The sequence below is a fragment of the Sinocyclocheilus grahami genome, unplaced genomic scaffold, assembly GCF_001515645.1.
Source record: "Sinocyclocheilus grahami isolate Dianchi unplaced genomic scaffold, SAMN03320097.WGS_v1.1 scaffold92.1, whole genome shotgun sequence".
NCBI lineage: Eukaryota > Metazoa > Chordata > Actinopteri > Cypriniformes > Cyprinidae > Sinocyclocheilus > Sinocyclocheilus grahami.
Genome location: NW_015505271.1, coordinates 246025 through 264185, shown reverse-complemented (window position 1 = coordinate 264185; position 18161 = coordinate 246025). Strand labels below are relative to the sequence as shown.

General features: G+C 36.8%; 1 protein-coding gene across 1 annotated transcript in view; it reads right to left on the bottom strand.

Annotated features, from left to right (window-relative positions):
* Positions 1 to 2842: 2842 nt before the first annotated feature.
* LOC107587306 (zinc finger matrin-type protein 4-like) overlaps positions 2843 to 18161 on the bottom strand; it is an 82826-nt gene continuing 67507 nt past the window's right edge. The window contains exons 5-7 of the mRNA XM_016275022.1: positions 17415 to 17639; positions 6340 to 6436; positions 2843 to 2953 (exon numbers count right to left, since the gene is read on the bottom strand). Of these exons, the coding sequence (XP_016130508.1) occupies positions 2863 to 2953; positions 6340 to 6436; positions 17415 to 17639 (413 nt within the window). The 3' untranslated portion in view covers positions 2843 to 2862. The remainder of the gene's footprint in view (positions 2954 to 6339; positions 6437 to 17414; positions 17640 to 18161) is intronic.

Here is an 18161-nt window from a genome sequence, read left to right as displayed (position 1 = left end):
CTTTATTTTTAAGAGTGAAGCTCATAGTGAATGGTAAAAACATTAAGAAAACCTGTAAAAAATGGGAGGGAATGTAATGTGTAAGAAAACAAGGGGTGTCAGAACCATGTCACCATATGGTAGTGCGTAGATCTTGTCTACTTTTAACTCATGTCGAAGCGTTTTTCTCTCTCTCTCTCTCTCTCTTAGCTTTACTTCCACTTCACTGTCCTTTCCAAAAGAAAGCAAACAGCCCATAAAAAAGAAAGCTAGGCATTCTGAGGTCGAGATTTTGTCTGACATACCTCAAGACAACCAATTGTGCATAAAAGGAAAGAAAATGCAAAGCAGAGAAGATCATGAAAAAGGAGAACAAACCCACAGATCGCCGACACCCTGATGGGAAACACTTTCACTCTTCAAAGAAATAATGAAATAGATGAGCCAACTAAGTCTATACAAACCCAGGGTGGTTTTTCAAGATGAAATGCAATGTTTAAGGAATGAGTCATCCAAAATGCCTTAGCAGCTTTTCCAATGTCACATTTAAAGTCATGTTTCTGTAGGTCAACTGGTAGATAATGGCACGATCAACACCAAAGTCATGGATTTGAGGGAACACACATAGGCGTACTGATGAAATGTACACATAGATACACTTTCAGTTGCTAGGAATAAAACTGCTATCAAATCAATAAATATTAAAGCAAGGTTAAATAGGCTCTAACATCCCTGTGATCCTACAAAGGACAAGCGGTATGCAGAATGGATGGGATGAAACAGTTCACTCAAAAATTGAATTTCTGTCATACAGACTTGGCATGACATGAGGGTGAGTAAATGCTATATTATCCTTTTAATTTACAGCTGAACCAGGAGTGTCAAACATAGTCGCTATTAAACAGTTGTCTTCTCCCCATTGTAATTTGTCAAGGCAAGTAGCGCATCTTAGTTAAGTGGAGAAGAGAATTTTTAAATGCATCAAATCAATCTCAATTTCTCAAAAGACAATACTCATTTGACATGATATAAATCATGTAAATGCAACTGGGATGCAAACTTGTAAATTTAAGAAAAAAAAACATTACTGTGAGATGATAATGGGACATAAGCATAGTGTGACACTGAAACATTGTTCACCTAAAAAAAAAATTGCTCATGCTCTGCTTCTGTCTCTGTTTTTATCTTGTCTCATCACAATATGATGCCAAAAGCAAGCAATTTTGTTTTGAAGACCGTCTTAGGCCATTTGTTCAGACTGTAACAAAATCAATACTTCATGTTTTATCACCACTTGGAGTGTAGACATGTTTATTTTATACCAAAAAATCAAGATTACCCTAGGGACCTTACTTCTTGTGTGAGACAAACAAATCAACAAAGATGGTGTTTGGAAAATGGGGCAAGCGAGATTGAAGGCAAAAAGCTTGTTGCAGACAGGATGAGACTGGAATCAAAGAGCTGTCAGGTGGCTGCGTGGAGACATATCCTCCTGGCTGTAAGGTTGCTGAGCAGGAGAATTGTTGGGGGAATAAGATGATGGACAGGAGAGGGACTGGGATGAAAGGATTTCATTAATCAGCAGGGTTAAAAGCAGCGATTGGGGAAGATGATGGCGGGAGGGGGACAGTGATGAGAAATTATAAGACAGGCATCTTACTGTGTGCTGTTCAGTTTAATGTACTGAACAACACCTTTAATTACTTCAGCTGAAAAACAATGGGGAGACAGACGAGATCCCTGATGCATTTTATAGTCACTTTCATGGACTTTAAGTTGTCGTTTGTAGGCGGAAATGGCTTTTTCGCATTTACAGGTCACATGGCGTATGTAAAAAGTCATATGATCATTCTTTAACGTACTATAACCTCCAAGAAACACTTCATACGTGGCCGCTCTCCAGTATAAGGGGCTTTCCCTACTATTAATGCTTAGACAATTTACACTGCACACGTCTGCGGTGCAGTGTGGCTCTGATACGGCCACTGAAGCTGATTACGGCCACTCAATGCTTGTGTTAATGTTTTTATACAGTCTATGGTTTATTCCAGCCGCGCCACGCACGTTTCTGAAGCGGCACTCTTTGCTGCTTCTGTAAAGATACACGCATAAGCCTCCTTTGAATAAATATAGCCAAAATCCGTCGAAATCCCACCAAAATCCGTTGCCATGACTTATCGCGAGAGGCAAAAGGTTACGTTTAAGTCTCATAACATTGGTTAATGGAAACGGCGTCATTTTGCAATACTTTTTTATCGACATTCAGAAAATATCGCCAAAGTTTTGCGCAAATCTGTAATGGAAACGCGCCTTGTGATGGCTAGTAAACTGAGATTTGTAGTCACCATGTCTGGGAGTATTTTTAGTTAACTGGTTGAGTCAAACATGTACAATACATATGAATAATTACAGGTTTTGGATGAAAAAGTGGCTGTGTGACAAGTTAAATGTACCCATACTTTTGTACCAAACTGATACTGCAATATAGTCGAAGACAATAGTTTTTTTAATCATCTTTCTGCAGTTGATACCATGTGCTGAGAGACTGACAGGCTTTCTGATAATCAAAATAAATCTGTATTATTATAAAAAATACTTTGTTTTATTTAACAATAATTTTTGTGTGTGTGGTACAGAAGCGATAATCAAAATTTCGCCTGTACTGTTACCAACTACTGAAATTACACATTACCAAATACAAAAAAAAAAAAGATCTTAGTGGAAAATATTATGATGAATGAACATCAATATGGTAATGCTGATATTTTTGACTGTAAAATAACAAATATTCTCCAGCAGAATTTTGTTAGTTCTGAGACAGTTTATGAAGAACATGAAACGGGATGAAGACAGTAGTAAGCATGCTGTGCCTGTGTTTGCAAGCTATTTGATGGAGGGACACTGATGGATGGTGCGACAGGAGTGTAGTGATGCCATGGTAATGAGCCTGTCGTCCGGGCTTGACCTATTGATGCTGGAGTAGAGGAGGAATGAGAATACCTCTCTTATTCTGCCCCTATCCCATAGCCTCTGCATCCTTTCTTTATCATCTGTCTTCTCTGTGTTAATCAGGAAATCACATGTACACACACAACCCTTGTGTCATGGGTCACTTGCTTATGTGCGTGTAATCAGCATTGAAACCTTTGTATCTTACAAAAACTTTGGAGCCTAGAGGAGCCCTGAATCAAGAAAACAATTATTAGAAGTGTACTCTGAACTAGAGCTGAAGATCTTTGCCCGAACCCGACAGGACCCGACGGGACCCGACGGGTTCGGTCGGGTTCGGGCTTAATTTATATCATTTTACACGCGCCCGGGCCGGGCTCGGTAAATGAGCGGTCATGTGATGCGTTTTGATTAGCGCGAGAAAGATGCGAAAATGGATGCTGAGGAGGTGAAACGGAGGCTTGCCTCTGGCGATTACGTTTTGGTTGCACCAGCAACTAAAGCAAAGTCTGACAAACCATCCTACCCAAAACTTGCAAAATTAGCCAAATCAGTACTATGCATCCCGGCCAGTAGCAGCAGCAGTGAAAGGGTGTTCAGTGCTGCTGGACGCACCATCAGTGAGCGCAAAAGAGCTAAAGGCAAAAGAGCTGTGTGCGTGCGCACATTTGAATAATTTCTTTTAAAAAGCTGTCAATCAAAATGTACTTGTCGGGCTCGGGCCGCATTCTGTCGGGCTCGGGCTCTGTCCCTAACTTTTAAGGCCCGATTACAGCTCTACTCTGAACCTTCTGTGGAGTGTCATGGCTTTTAGAACAAAGGCTATGGAAAACCCATTTTCCTTGTGATTCCTTGATGAATAAAGCAACATTAAACTATATCATATTATGCAAGCTTTATATTTGCTTTAATGATACTATAATATGCTTGACCTTTTGAAACCCATAATAACACATCTATTAATTTCTGGGTTCTCACACCTTACAGGTATATGCTTTTGAAAGAAATACTTTTATTCAACAAGGATGCATTAAATTGATCAAAAGTCTTTCATAATAATTTAGAAGCTCTTACTATTTCAGAATCAATGCCATTCTTTTGAACTTTCTATTCATCAAACAATCCTATTTTTTTATAAAAAAATTAAAATAAATAAAAAATCACCAAATCAGCACATAAGAATGATTTTTGAAGAATCATGTGATACTGAAGACTGGAATAATGGCTGCTGAAAATTCAGCTTTCACATCACAGGAATAAATTATATTTTACAATTTGTTCAAACAGAAAACAGTTATTTTAAATGGTAATGTTTCACAACATTATTGCTTTTATTTTATTTGCGATCAAACAGTAAATGCAGCATCCGAGATTTCTAAAAAAAAAAAAAAAAAAAAAAAAACTTTGAATGGAAGTGTGTAACTATAAATATGCATATATATAAATGTGCGTATTTTTTCGGCTTATGATTAGGATATTAACATTCAAATGTCAAACTGTCCAGTATGCTTCACAACAAAAGCCATTTTTGTGTGACACAGAGTTGCTGCATATACAGAGCACTTCATATCAGTCAAATGTTCATATTATGTTCATATCAGACAACAGTTCACTGTTACCTGCTCCATCATATGTCATAATCCTAGATGGAGATACCACATTCATCAGCAATGAATGCCCTCAAATAAGAGAAAGAGAAATGTGTTCCCCCAAACTGAAATACTCTAATGGAGTGTGGATAATGCATACATCCCTTAGAACTGAATTGAATTACTGAATATAATGTTGTTCTCAATTTGGCAGAGGAAACATATCTGGCTTGTTGGCTAGGAGCATGCTTGATTGAATGGAGAATGGAAGAGGCAGGAGGGTTCATTTAGTCTGTCGGAGGAGACACGGAGTGTGTCTATTTATCAGCAGACTTATCGGTACTCTTATCACGGAGGGTCATTTGTTTCACCATCCCCCCACAAGGAGCGAGAACTGAATTTCCTCGTTGTGCATGTGTGTGTGTATTGCTATTATTGTTATTACTTCATAATTTCTACAGGTTGAACCAAACTTTCCTTTTGGGGGGTTGTAATGAATACCTTTGAGTTTCTGTGTACATCTGATGACTGTTTTTATCAAATGAAATGGTGAAATACTTGTGGAGTGAACTCTCAGAGTCACTCTGGTTTGTGTGACAGTATGTATTTGTGTCTCAATCAGTCAACTCGTTGAGGTGGTCCACTCACAACAAACAACCTGGATAAGGATCAGCAGGCAGAGTGCAGAGGGCACAGAGTTATAGAACAGCTGATTTTGTCTAGTGAGGAGAAATGGAGAAGGATTTTTAATAAGTAAAGGAGAACTGACAAAGTCTAGTCTTAGTGCTCATTAAAATCTCAATTTTGGATGTGCTCCTAATGTTTGCACAGCTAATGACTCGCATGTGTGTGTAAACAGAGGAACTGGGGTCAGTATCAAAATTATGGAGTAATTGCTTCAAATACGCTTGGAGCAGAGTGTTGAAGAAGGGGGAGGTTCCGAACAGTCAGACTGCCAATTCAGAGGACTGAAAGACTGTGAGCAAGCATACGATAAAGTAGAAAAACAGGCCTCAATTTACAAGTATATCAATGGGAATAAAAACTCCACTTCCAGAAAATCTGTTTAGTACACTAAACTATTGAGTTTAGTCTCCATTTGTATTACTATCATTATCACCTTGTACAATGAGTTGCAAATTAAATATGTCACTTTAGTTGATAGATATCGAACAGAAAAGAAACACACAATAGACCTAATGCACAATGTACTGCCTACATAGTTCCTACATATTGTCCAATAGCAAATTGTCATATTAGGAAACTGTCATATTTCGATTAACTATTGATCACAACTAATTATGTTACAAAACTCTATATTATGGATATATTTTTTTAACTAGAGTAAACATACCATTTTATGTCATTATATTAAAATAAAACATTTTAGTAATGATTTCCAGGAGCTTTAAATACCTTCAGCCACTTGGAGGTGGATTGTATCTACATTGCTGTGTCATGATATGTTATGCAACATTTTCCTCAAGGTTTAATTTTGAGCTTAGTGTTCTCACAATTTCTATGCAGTTCTCTGCACTGGATGTTGTGGTGACAATAAGGCTACGTGGAAGAGACTTTGCATAGAGTCCATTGTTTTCACACAATTCCTTAATTTTTGCTATTTCATACAATTATTTACAAATTTCTATACTTTTTTATGGATTAACTTATAAATGTACTTTTAATTGAAATTCATTACACTTTATTTTACTGATATTAAACAATTAATACAAAGAGCAAACACATTTTGCATGAATTAAATTTAAAAAAAAACTCCACAACACAAGCCGTTTTCTTGCATGAGGTGCATGTTGGCACTTACTTGTTTTGGTGCTTGGAGCCCTGCAGGTGTGCATGATACTGTGCCACTGAATTCAGTGTGACACTGCAGACATCACATGTGTAGCAGCGTTTTAGACCTACACAGAAAGCAGACACACAATTTTGTTTTTAGCAAGTTCAAATATTAAATGCACATAAACTAACATGGCAGTCAGAGTATGGAAATTGAGCTGTGAAATCTCATCATGTATGTCTTTCAATGACATTATAGCATTTAGAGGACAAAACGAAGGACACAAGAGAATATGACAAAATATAATATTTCAGTATATTTGCGGTGAATTGTACAAAAACCAACATTACATGCATATTCTTTGACTGTCTTTAGTCCACGGCCTCTCCACCATGCTAAGCTGAAAGCAGAGTGGTCAATAAAGCCTTATCATGTCATTCCCGAGAACAGAAGACTAACTAGGGAATGAGATAACGCTGGTCTCCATCTCTCTCAGTCAGCCGAGGCCCAGCACGGGTCACTGCTTGGCTGTGTTTCGCAGTTCTGCCTGATCAACTCTCCTGATTAACGTACCTTGAGGGAATGTGTGTGGAGAGAATCAATTAAAGAGATATAAATATAGAAATGTCAAGCCTTTTTATTTATTTATTTGTGTTTTTAAGAACAACTATGAAATTACAATGGAAGGTCTCTTCATGAAATGCGATCCATGTCCTTTGAGGGGGGACCTTTGAGGAGACAGGTTCCTGTATTCTTGTGTGTGTGTGTGTGTGTGTGTGTGTGTATGTGTGTCAAGCGACATTATAAATATTTGAGAAGGCCACATGGCTTGTAATGCAGCTTGGGATACTGATGTTGTCGAACCCGTAAGGGCAAGAGAGAGGAAGCCAGGAACCATGTCAGTTTTGTGCAGCTATGAAGAAATATGAGAAAAGTGAAACTTATTATTATTCAGTGTTGGAGAAGCCACTTTAAATCTTTAAAGCTACTCAGAATTTTAAGCAGTTTATAAACTGTCAGATGATACTTTTTTGCATTAAATTGAACTTAAGCTCAAGTTAGATTCTAAATATCCAAGAAAGCTAAATTATATTACTAATTCAAAAATACTACCTCAGAAATATGCAGGGGAGAAAATAAATCACTGATCTTTTTTTTTGGATAAAAATCCATAACAGTGGCGCAGACGGGAAACAGCACTGATAAAGAGCCAAAGTGGTTTGGACAGCTTTTTTCCCTTAATAAATGAAATCATCATTTAAAAACTGCATTTTGTATTTACTTGCATTATCTTTGTGTAATATTAAAATTTGTTTGATGATCTGAATCTTTTAATTGTGACAAATATGCAAAAAAAAAAAAAAAAACAGAAAGGGGCAAAAACCTTTACACAGCACTATGACAAAAAGGGCAGAGCATGTCTGATCATTGGCTCAGCTTGCTCTGCTATAAAATAAAATGTGACAAAAAATACAGTAATGTAGTGTTCGGTCACACCGCACTTCTACCTGTTGGAAAAAAGTATTCACAGTACTAAAAATTTTTTTTTAGTTACGTTAGTAGCATCACTGCTTATAGTTAGTTACTCTCCTGTGTGTTGACTTTGGACAGCAGAAAGCTTGTGACTAACGTGACACAGCAGCACTTTGGCTCTCTATCAGTGCTGTTTCCCGTCTGCGCCACCGTTATGGATTAAGCATCCCGTGTAATTGCTGTCATGTTGCACTAATGATATTGCAGCTGAAAAATGGCCTTTGCAATCTCCCTCTCTCCAAACTGAGTTAAACCCATAAACAACGTTTGGAGAAGGTCTTACTGTTGATTCATCATCATGTTAAATTTACTCATTCTCATAAATCTAGAGTTTGCTGTCTGTTGATAGGCATTTGATGTGTATTACAGCAGGTTAGCAAAAAAAAAAGACAAAAAAAACTGACACTGACAGACCGGGATCAAAGTCTTCCTTGTGTCTATCTATATTATACCGAAGAGTCTGATTATTTTTTTCAGTGAAGTGACATGTGGGGTAGTTGCTCTGCATTTACCCATCCAAAGTGCACACACACAGCAGTGAACACACACAAACCGTGAACGCACACCCGGAGCAGTGGGCAGCCATTTATGCTGCGGCGCCCGGGGAGCAGTTGGGGGTTCGGTGCCTTGCTCAAGGGCACCTCAGTCGTGGTATTGAAGGTGGGAGAGAGTGCTGTACATTCATTCCCCCCCCCCTACAATCCCTGCCGGTACGAGACTCGAACCCACAGCCTTTGGGTTATGAGTCCGACGCTCTAACCATTAGGCCACGACTTCCCACGATTTCTGCCACTGGGCAACCTGCAGAACTTTTTAAAATTTGCTAATCATATCAGCAACAGTGAAACTGAAAAGCACAGCAAAAAATGTCCTTTCCCTCCACATTTTTTAAGGCTCCTAGATACACGGTCATAAACAAATATTATTATTATATTATTATTCATATTATTAGTATTTTATGACTTCAGCAGTTTAACATTTGTACAATGTGCCCACAGTTTGTCTCAGGCGGATGTCCCAGAAAAAAATTTCATATTTTTATTGCATTTTATGAACTGATTTTTGGGCAGAAATTTCTGCAGAATTCTGCATAAAACGTCTTTCTGCTGAATTTTGTGGGTACCGATTCAGTCTGGGCATGCTGATGACCATACTGTCAACTGTTTACAGCAAGTGTATTTTATTGGTGGGAGAAATACACCGGCTCACTTTATTCCCCACACACACACTCTTGGGTATTGACATTGAGAGGATGTGGTGGAACTGTGTAGCTTGTGGTGACTCTCAGCTGGCCTTTTGACAGGCCGCCACTCAAATGCTTTTTGAAAAGGTGAAATAATGGAGCACCGCCCAGGCATTCATAAATGTTAGCCATCTGTTCCGCTTGTCATGCTGCCCACGGAACACATGAGCAATGAGTCGACCAGTGCATAGCTTCTATGAAGTCTTTCTCATCTGTCACCCTTGTCTCAAATGTATTACTGTTAACACAGAATATCCTTCGAATGGGAACAGAGGAACCACAAGTGAAATAAAGGACATTGAATGTTGCCTCTTTGTTATCCCCTGCTTATTATAGCATATATATTTACAGTGGTGTGAAAAAGTGTTGGCCCCCTTCCTGATTTCTTATTTTTTTGCCTGTTTGTCACACTTTAATGTTTCAGATCATCAAACTATCTACGCGTATATAAAAAAGTGTTTTTTAGAAAGAAAGAAAAACGCAAGCAGAGTATAAGTCACATTTTATTATTTCATTCAGAAATAGGCCATAATGCCGACGCGAAATGTTTACAAACATTATAATAAACACTGTAAACGTAGCTAGGCTATTTTAGTTCCCCTCACTCCACAACAAATCCTTTCAATAAACAGTATTTAGAAAAGAACAAGAATTATAAATATAAGAAGCTAGCCTATAGCAATATAAACAAGCCAAAACTAATTCATTTAGGCTAAAACGAAACTCAAACCAACGTTGGGTCTCATTCCACGCAAAATCAAATGTTTCTGTATTCGCGATGTGTTTGAATGCCAAAATATTATTTATTATGTACTTCACTCACGTTCCAATATCCACATAAAACAAAATGTTTTGCATAACATCAAGGCGGTACGGTGATAACGCGTAATGGCACAGACTTTACTACATATTTGAACTGAGCAGTGTGTTTTTTCCCTTATGTTTGACTGACTGTATTTTATTATCATAATGAACAGTCTGCATTGTCTAGGTAGCAATGCTTAACTGTGTGCGCGCATGCGGTGCCGCCGCAATCACTTGAGTTTTTTCCTTCTAACAGTGGAAGCAACTACTCCTTTTAGTCATAAAGATAATCAGAATTGTAAAAGGTTTGCTTTTATTTATGTACATTCACAATAGAAACCAATCTTTGTGCTTTTGTAAAATAAGCCTAAAGAGAAATCAGATGCCGCTTTCTGCCGTCTGTTTCCTTTCGCGCAGCACAAAAATTAACCATTCAAACTCTGCATACTAGGCTATTTGTTGCACAGTTTTTCTTTCGTTTTCTTAATTTATAATTTAAGTAAAAATATGTTTCTCGTATAGGCCTATTTATTCGTTATATATATAGCCTAGCTTTATTATATTATGTTTTTCTCAGGTGTGTGATGTGATATGATATGAATCCTCATGTTCTGTTGTTTGCTGCTTTTTGCGCATGTAAAATTAATCCCCGGGAAACAAATGTTAGTATATTTAACGGTTCACAGACACTTATCCTTTCTACTTTAATTCAATTCTAATTGAAAATAATCTTGTCGGTTAACGGTTAATAATCGGTTAACGTGCGTCGGTTGTCGGTTAGGAAAAATAACCGAAATGAACATCCATACTTGTCAGGATAGAAGGAAACTTGGATGGGGCAAAATACAGTCAAATTCTTGAGGAAAATCTGCTGTCCTCTGTCAGAAAGTTGTCAATGGGAAGAAGGTTTACCTTCCAACATGACAATGGCACACAGCAAAACTGACCACACAGTGGTTGAAGGAGAGACAGTTGAATGTCCTTGCATTGCCTAGTCAGAGCCCAGACTTAAACCCCACTGAAAATCTGTGGAATGACTTGAAGACTGCAGTCCACAAATGCTCACCATCAAATTAAACTGAACTTGAGCAGTTCTTCAAAGAAAAGTGGGCAAATATTGCAAAGTCTAGATGTGAAAAGTTAGTAGAGACATATCCCAACAGACTAAAGGCTGTAATTAAAGCAAAATATGGTTCAACAAAATACTGACACAAATACTGACAAAAAAAGCTGCACTGAGTAAATACAGTTGGATAAAACAAAAACTGTGTCCATCTTAATTTCAGGCTCCAAAGCAACAAAATGTGATTATTTTAAAGGGGGGTGATTTTTTTCGATACCCACTATATACACACAACCAGACACAAACACGCATTACTTGTCACAAAGCACAACCCACTTTCATAGTATATGGATGCACATGAAGACTTACTTAAACAGAAATGCAGATTCCTTCAAGGAAACAATTTTTCTAAACATTAGGAATTACATTGACAATTTGGCTGAGAGCGTTATACAGAATAAAAATGTGAAGCAGATGGAATGGATCAAACGGCTTGCAGAATTCCTAGAGCACAATAAAGTTTAATGATGCCTTCAGGGATATTATCACCTCAGACTTCTGGTCTTGTCAGGGATCATAACACCACTGAACTGGGACATGCCCTGGGACATACTTACTGATACCCACATCTGTCGATCCTATAGTTTATCCAACTTAAACTAGTTGGAATAAATGGTTAGACTATTAGTCACTAATCATTACACTCTAAGAGTAAATTTTTGCCATCAATAACCATAAGACACCAGGACACACTCACCAGACCTGGGATTTCAACAGACACTAATGTGTAGCAACTAGGTGGTTTAGGACTCTGCTTCAAACAGGCTTAAAAGTGCTTAGCCATTTTTCATTTCCTTTTTTATTTACAGTGGGGTTCAAATTTCTGAGTCAGCTGTTTAGAAAATTTTAGATTTTTTTATTATGAATTCATTTTTATTACTGTTTTATATGTACACTACCGGTCAGAAGTTTGGGATTTTTTTCTTTTTGATGTATTTGAAAGATCTCTTATGATCACCAAGGCTGCATTTATTTGAACAAAACTACAGTAATATTGTGAAATATTATTACATTGTGAAATAACTGTTTCCAATTTGAATATATTTTAAAATGTAATTTATTTCTGTGATGACAAAGCTGAATTTACAGCAGCTATTACACCCATTCTCTATGTCAAATAATCCTTCAGAAATCTTGAAATCAGAAATGCAGCCTTCATAAACATAAAAGACTTCTTTCAAAAACATTAAGAAAAATCTTAATTATTCCATTATAGTTTGACCAGTATACATACATTCAAATATATACACATGCATACACACTACTACCACTACTACTACTACTAATTAGAAAAATGCTTTACCATGCCAACATGCTTTCTCAACTCTTGCCTCTATAGGACAAGCTCTCTGGCAAGTTGATCGTTTATGAAATTTAAGGCAACACTGGTTCATCTATTTTTAACTCCAGGCATCTGCCCGCCTGATGGTACAGCACAGATCTCGCCTTGACTGTAAACCCAAGCATATGTTTATAGGGAGAAATTAGTATAGTACACTCTAAAAAATGCTGTATGCCAATGTTGGGTCAAATATGGACTAACCCAACTGTTGGGTTAAATTTTGGTTACATTTTTAAATTAGCTTTTTAACCCAACAGCTGGGTTAGTCCATATTTGACCCACCATTGGGTTGAAACAACCCAGCATTTTTTAGAGTGTAAGATTGTGAAGATTCTGTAAAGTATAAGGTGTTCTAACTACTACATGACATGGGCAATGATCATGAGATCAAATTCACAACATCCTGTCATTTTCAGCACATCATCATCCACTAACCAGTCGAACAGGCTTGAATCAGCATGTTTGCACTGTAAATAGACAATGTGTCTGCCTCAATTTGTCACCAGCTCCGCTGTGCAAAATTAAACATGAGCAAAAATATGCTAAACAACAATGAATGAGAAAAATATGCCCATATTTGTACAGTGACATGCAGATGGCATCTAAGCGATGGGTAATTCAGCAAACACTGATCTACTTCTGCTCCAGAAGTAAACATATCAACCATATCAAATTGAAAAAGCCCATGGCTAGTGCACGTGTTTAGCAGTGCAAATATAATACAACACAATTCATTGAGCATCAATTCATTAAGGTCACCATTTACCTGTATGACTTTCTTTTTCTGCAGAAAACAAATGGACCCCTAAATGTTGCAAAGAAAGTGCAAAGGCTTAAACATTCTTCAGAATATTTTCTTTTGTGTTTTACAGAAGAAAGTGCAACAGAAGGATGAGTTAATGATGACAGAATTATATTTTTGAGGTGAGCTATCGTTTAAACAAATTGAATTTGCAATTGTTTTTGGACGTATACGTTGAGACAAAATCCAAACGCAATTGCAAATCACACATTTGTGTTTCCATTTTCTTTTCCATGTATGTAACATGTCTGCCAAATTTTACATTGAAACGCAAAGTCCAACTGCAATTGTATTTCCAGTGTCTTACAAGTAATGACCCTGCCATTTTGGAATAGCAATTTAAAATCACCCATTTGCTATTTCCCTTTGATATAGTTGGAAAGTATGCCACGCTGCCACTGCTGGTGGGAAATGATGCACCGTTTTCATTTTTATTCATTTGAATGAGGAAAATGGGGACAAATATTCAATAAATGTGTCTATTTTTGCCACAAATAATGAGTAAAACTGCTGTGTACCTTTTTTCACTTCAAGCAAAGCCAAAAACCTGGAACTAAATATTTATCACTTGCAAACAAACAAAAGAAACCAAAAGAAGACGGCTCTGGTTGCCAACAAACATCAAGAAGAAATGAAGATACATCTATGGAACCTCACAACTGCACACCGTGCACTGTGAAGAGAAGCACAGTGCCGTACCATCTTTAAACTTGAAACAAACTGTTTTCTATGAGTGTACGCACACCGGCCACAGAAAACCACTCACTAGTTTTCCATTAAATCACATACTATTTGTCCCTAATTATTATTAATGTACATTTTGACTGGAAAATCATGTATTGTGCATTTTTCAGCAAAACGTTTATCTGTGGCTTGAATAAAGTCTGTATGCTTCATATAAAGAGCTATGGATCATGCTTGCTCTTTCCATTTGCTCTGTTTTGTCATACACCAATCTTCAAACTCATCGACACCACTTTGTTCATTCTTAAAGCGAACTTTTGCCTGTTTGTTGATTAGATTAACCGTTTGAACTGCCGTCTTGGACTATACTTGAAGGTATCGGTGTGCAATACCTGTGAGTTGTTCATGGAACTGCACTTTTCTGTGTGCGACTGAAAATTATGTCTGCTATTTTATTACATCAAAAAGATACAAATACAATTTATAATTAAAAAAATAATAGTAATGTTGAATAAAATGCTGAAATGAAACAGAATTCAGAGCATCCTCCTACGAACTGAACATGAGCTGTGATAGAATGTCACTACCAATGTAATTTTCTTTTTTCTGATTCGTTTATTTATTTATTCTTTTGATTGCTTGGATTGTGAGCACATGGACAACTCACCACTCGCATCATGTCAAGATTCAACAGATTCTCTCATTTTAATTCATCAAGATAATTCACTGTGTCAGCTGGAAAAGTGATGATATTCAATCGATACATTCTTGAATCTTCTAGTCCAATGTTTCCCAAGCACCCCAGGTATTTGACTCTTTACCACTATGCATCCAGTATATGACCCATTGCCGACTGCAGTTATTTTGCTTCTTTTTTTCTGGTTGACAGGTGAACATAAAATCAGTTCTGGATTCTTGACTTGTTTGAAGTGTTAGGCATTGGAAATGCAAGTGCAAAGGGGATTGCGAATCCATTTGAATTTTGTGAGGGTTGGAGTGGGACGCGGAGAAAGCGAAATAGCAAATGGGTGATTTTCTATTGTTTTTCCAAAATTACAGAATCATAACTTGTAGAAACATTGGAAATGCAATTGCAAGTGGACTTTATGTTTCCATTTGAAATTTGGCAGACGTGTTACATACACGGAAAAGAAAATGGAAACACAAATGCACGATTTGCAATTGCGTTTGAATAATGTCACAATGTCTGTGTCCACAAATTGAAAATGCAATTGCAAATACATACACAAAGAACTGTTTTTTAACAAAAACCATAGGGAAAATATTTGCATGTATTCATTCCATTTTTCCATAAACCTCAATTACCATATAACGGCATCACACTAGGGCTGTGCATTAGGGATGCCGCGATTAACCGGCTTCGCGATTAATCGCGCTTTAAAACGTCACAGTTAATTAATCGTAAAGTTTCGCTAAACCGAGTGTTTCTGTTACAAGGAACGGAACTGTTGCAGCTTGCACAAAACAAAAACAAAGTTACACTAGCGGTGCACCAGCTTAAAATGACGTGCTTCTAATGAGGCTAGTACATGCATTAGATTAACTGTGACAGAGGAACCAAACAGCGAAGCTTTATTTCCACCAGAGAAATGCCTGTCGATAGTGTGGGACCATTTTGGGTACACCAAGAATGAGCAGGGTGTCATTTAAATATTGCTGTAAAAAAACTGCTGCTAAAGAGCGAATACATAAGGGATGATGCACGGCTAGCTGTACATCTTTTGTTTATTATAATTTTGTGCTCTATTGTTGGTTACTGTGTTATTTCTGTTTCAAAAGCCAGCAATAAATGACACTTTAATATCTAAAGAGTGTTCATGTGATTTTATACATTAGTAATGCTGGGAAATTAATAAATGCATAATAATCGTCATAATCGTAAAAACCGTGATTATTCCTCAGACAATAATCGTACCAACAATATCTATAATCGTTGCATCCCTAATGTGTATTAGGGCTGTCGCGGTGAGGGAATTTCCTTTGCGGTAATTTTGAGTGGCTCAATAGCGCGGTATGCGGTATTATCACCATTAATATACATATACTGTATATATATATATATATATATATATATATATATATATATATGCACAGACACACACACATATATATATATATATATATATATATATATATATATATATATATATATTGTATGTGTGTGTGTGTATATATATATATATATACACATTTTTTGTAAAATACCATTTTTGAATAAGAAATGCATATATTTATGTAGTGTGAAGTCTGATCTTTGAGAAAATATAAAGGCTCACTAACTTCGTCAATTCTTTCACTGCTTTTTTTTAAACATTTTTACTGAACTCTACCATTGTCCTATGGTGTGACAAAAAAAGAAAAAGAAAAAAAAACTATAATGAACTAAAACTAAAAATTAATAATACATAAATAGCATGAGAGAGATTTATCTTCTTTGTTATACACTTATTTTCATATAGTGCTACTTATTTAATATGAAACTATAATTAACATAATTTTTTACCCCATGACTTGTTGGACAATTTCAAGACAAACTTTGCTGTCATCTGTTAATAGCGCGGTATTGCGATATTGCGGTTATCGCGACAGCCCTACTGTGTATCACCAGCAAAGTCACGATATGTATCACGATACAGAGGCCACGATACGATACATATCACTATACGGGACTGCACTGAATTTCACCTCAGAAGAATTTAGTAAAACAGCTGTTTATTAAACACTGCATACTAAAGTGCCATTTCTAACTATTGGCAGAGCAGGCAGTTGACCTCTGCATTATGAAGGGCCTCCATAACTGTACCACAGTAAAATAGCCTACAGGTAATGGCATATGTTTCATGTTTACATTGGGCACTCCCCACCAGGTACAATATTCTGATTTTTTACATCTTGTTTTTAAGCCCATAAATAATAATGTACTCGTTCTAATAAATTTATATTGTAATGTTCTCATTCTAATGTATTTAAAAAAATCATATTTACATTGCTGGTAGGTTATCATTTCACAAATTAACACACTCTCTACGTTTAGAGTTCTAAACAAATGCGCTGTCTTCTGTATCTAACTCACACACCCGCTCAGTCACTCACACTCAAGTGCTACATTATCTTTCTCAACAAGGAGCTGGTAACATCATTGTTTCTAAAGGAATTAAAGCCACAGCTTCTTAAGAGAACAAAACCAACCAATATTTACATTTCTTAATAGAACAAAACCCACGAGTATTTCAGTCTCTTATTTCGTATTATCAAATCTCTGTGACGATACATTGTCGTATCAATGTAACGAACACAACACTACATCACACCTAGTCATTTCAAGCCTAATTATATGACATGGTATGTAATGTTGCATAACCAATTTATTGCTAGGCAACTGCACTGGCCATTATAATCAACATTCTCATTTCCATCAAAGACCTGCAGGACAGTAAGGCAATACAAAACTTTTATCATTCAGTTCAGTGCCTCATCATCTAACGAACTAACAGCAAAATAATCATGCAGCCATAAACAGCCATTAAGAAAGAGTTAAAGAGCTCTGTACCTTTCATCTCTCCCATGTCTAAAGTCTTCCCTAATTGTTCCAGCAGTTCTGCACGTGCTGCGTTCTTCTTGTGCTTTTTTCCATCGTAGTGTTGCTGTGCCATTCCAGGATTGTTGAACCAAGCATTGCACAGCTGACAGTAGCGATCAGAATCCCGGTGCTGACGGGTTGAGCGCAAAGGTGAGGTTTCTGAGGAGGGTGTCTTCACTGGACTAGGTGGCACCTCTGAAGAAAGCAGAACACGAGTTACATTGGATTATTGATTTAATTCATTATTTTATATTTAATATATCCAAGACTTTGGATTTGAGAGCAATAGCAAAACATGCTGGGGAGGTATATTTGGTAAGTCTGCAGAAGTTTGGAAACCAGGGACAACATGGTCAATTCTGTATATAGAACTTTAGGCAATGGCCAAGATTCTGTCCTCTCTAGGACACACCCCTAAATACGTGGGTTGAGATTCACAGGAGACTTTTTTTCTCCACATTTCCATCACACTCTCTGTACATGTTTGTTAGAATCGGGGATCAAAGGATTTGCCTATATTTTGCCAATGTTGGAGAAGATGAGAAAATGTATTTCTTACTGGCCATAAAACTGTATTTCGTATTATTTTTATTTTAAAATAAGAATATAAATAAATTAAAAATATATACTACCATTCAAAAGTATGCATTAAATTAAATGCTGTTCTTTTGAACTTTCCATTCATCATGATTCCTGAAAATTTTCCATTCACATTGT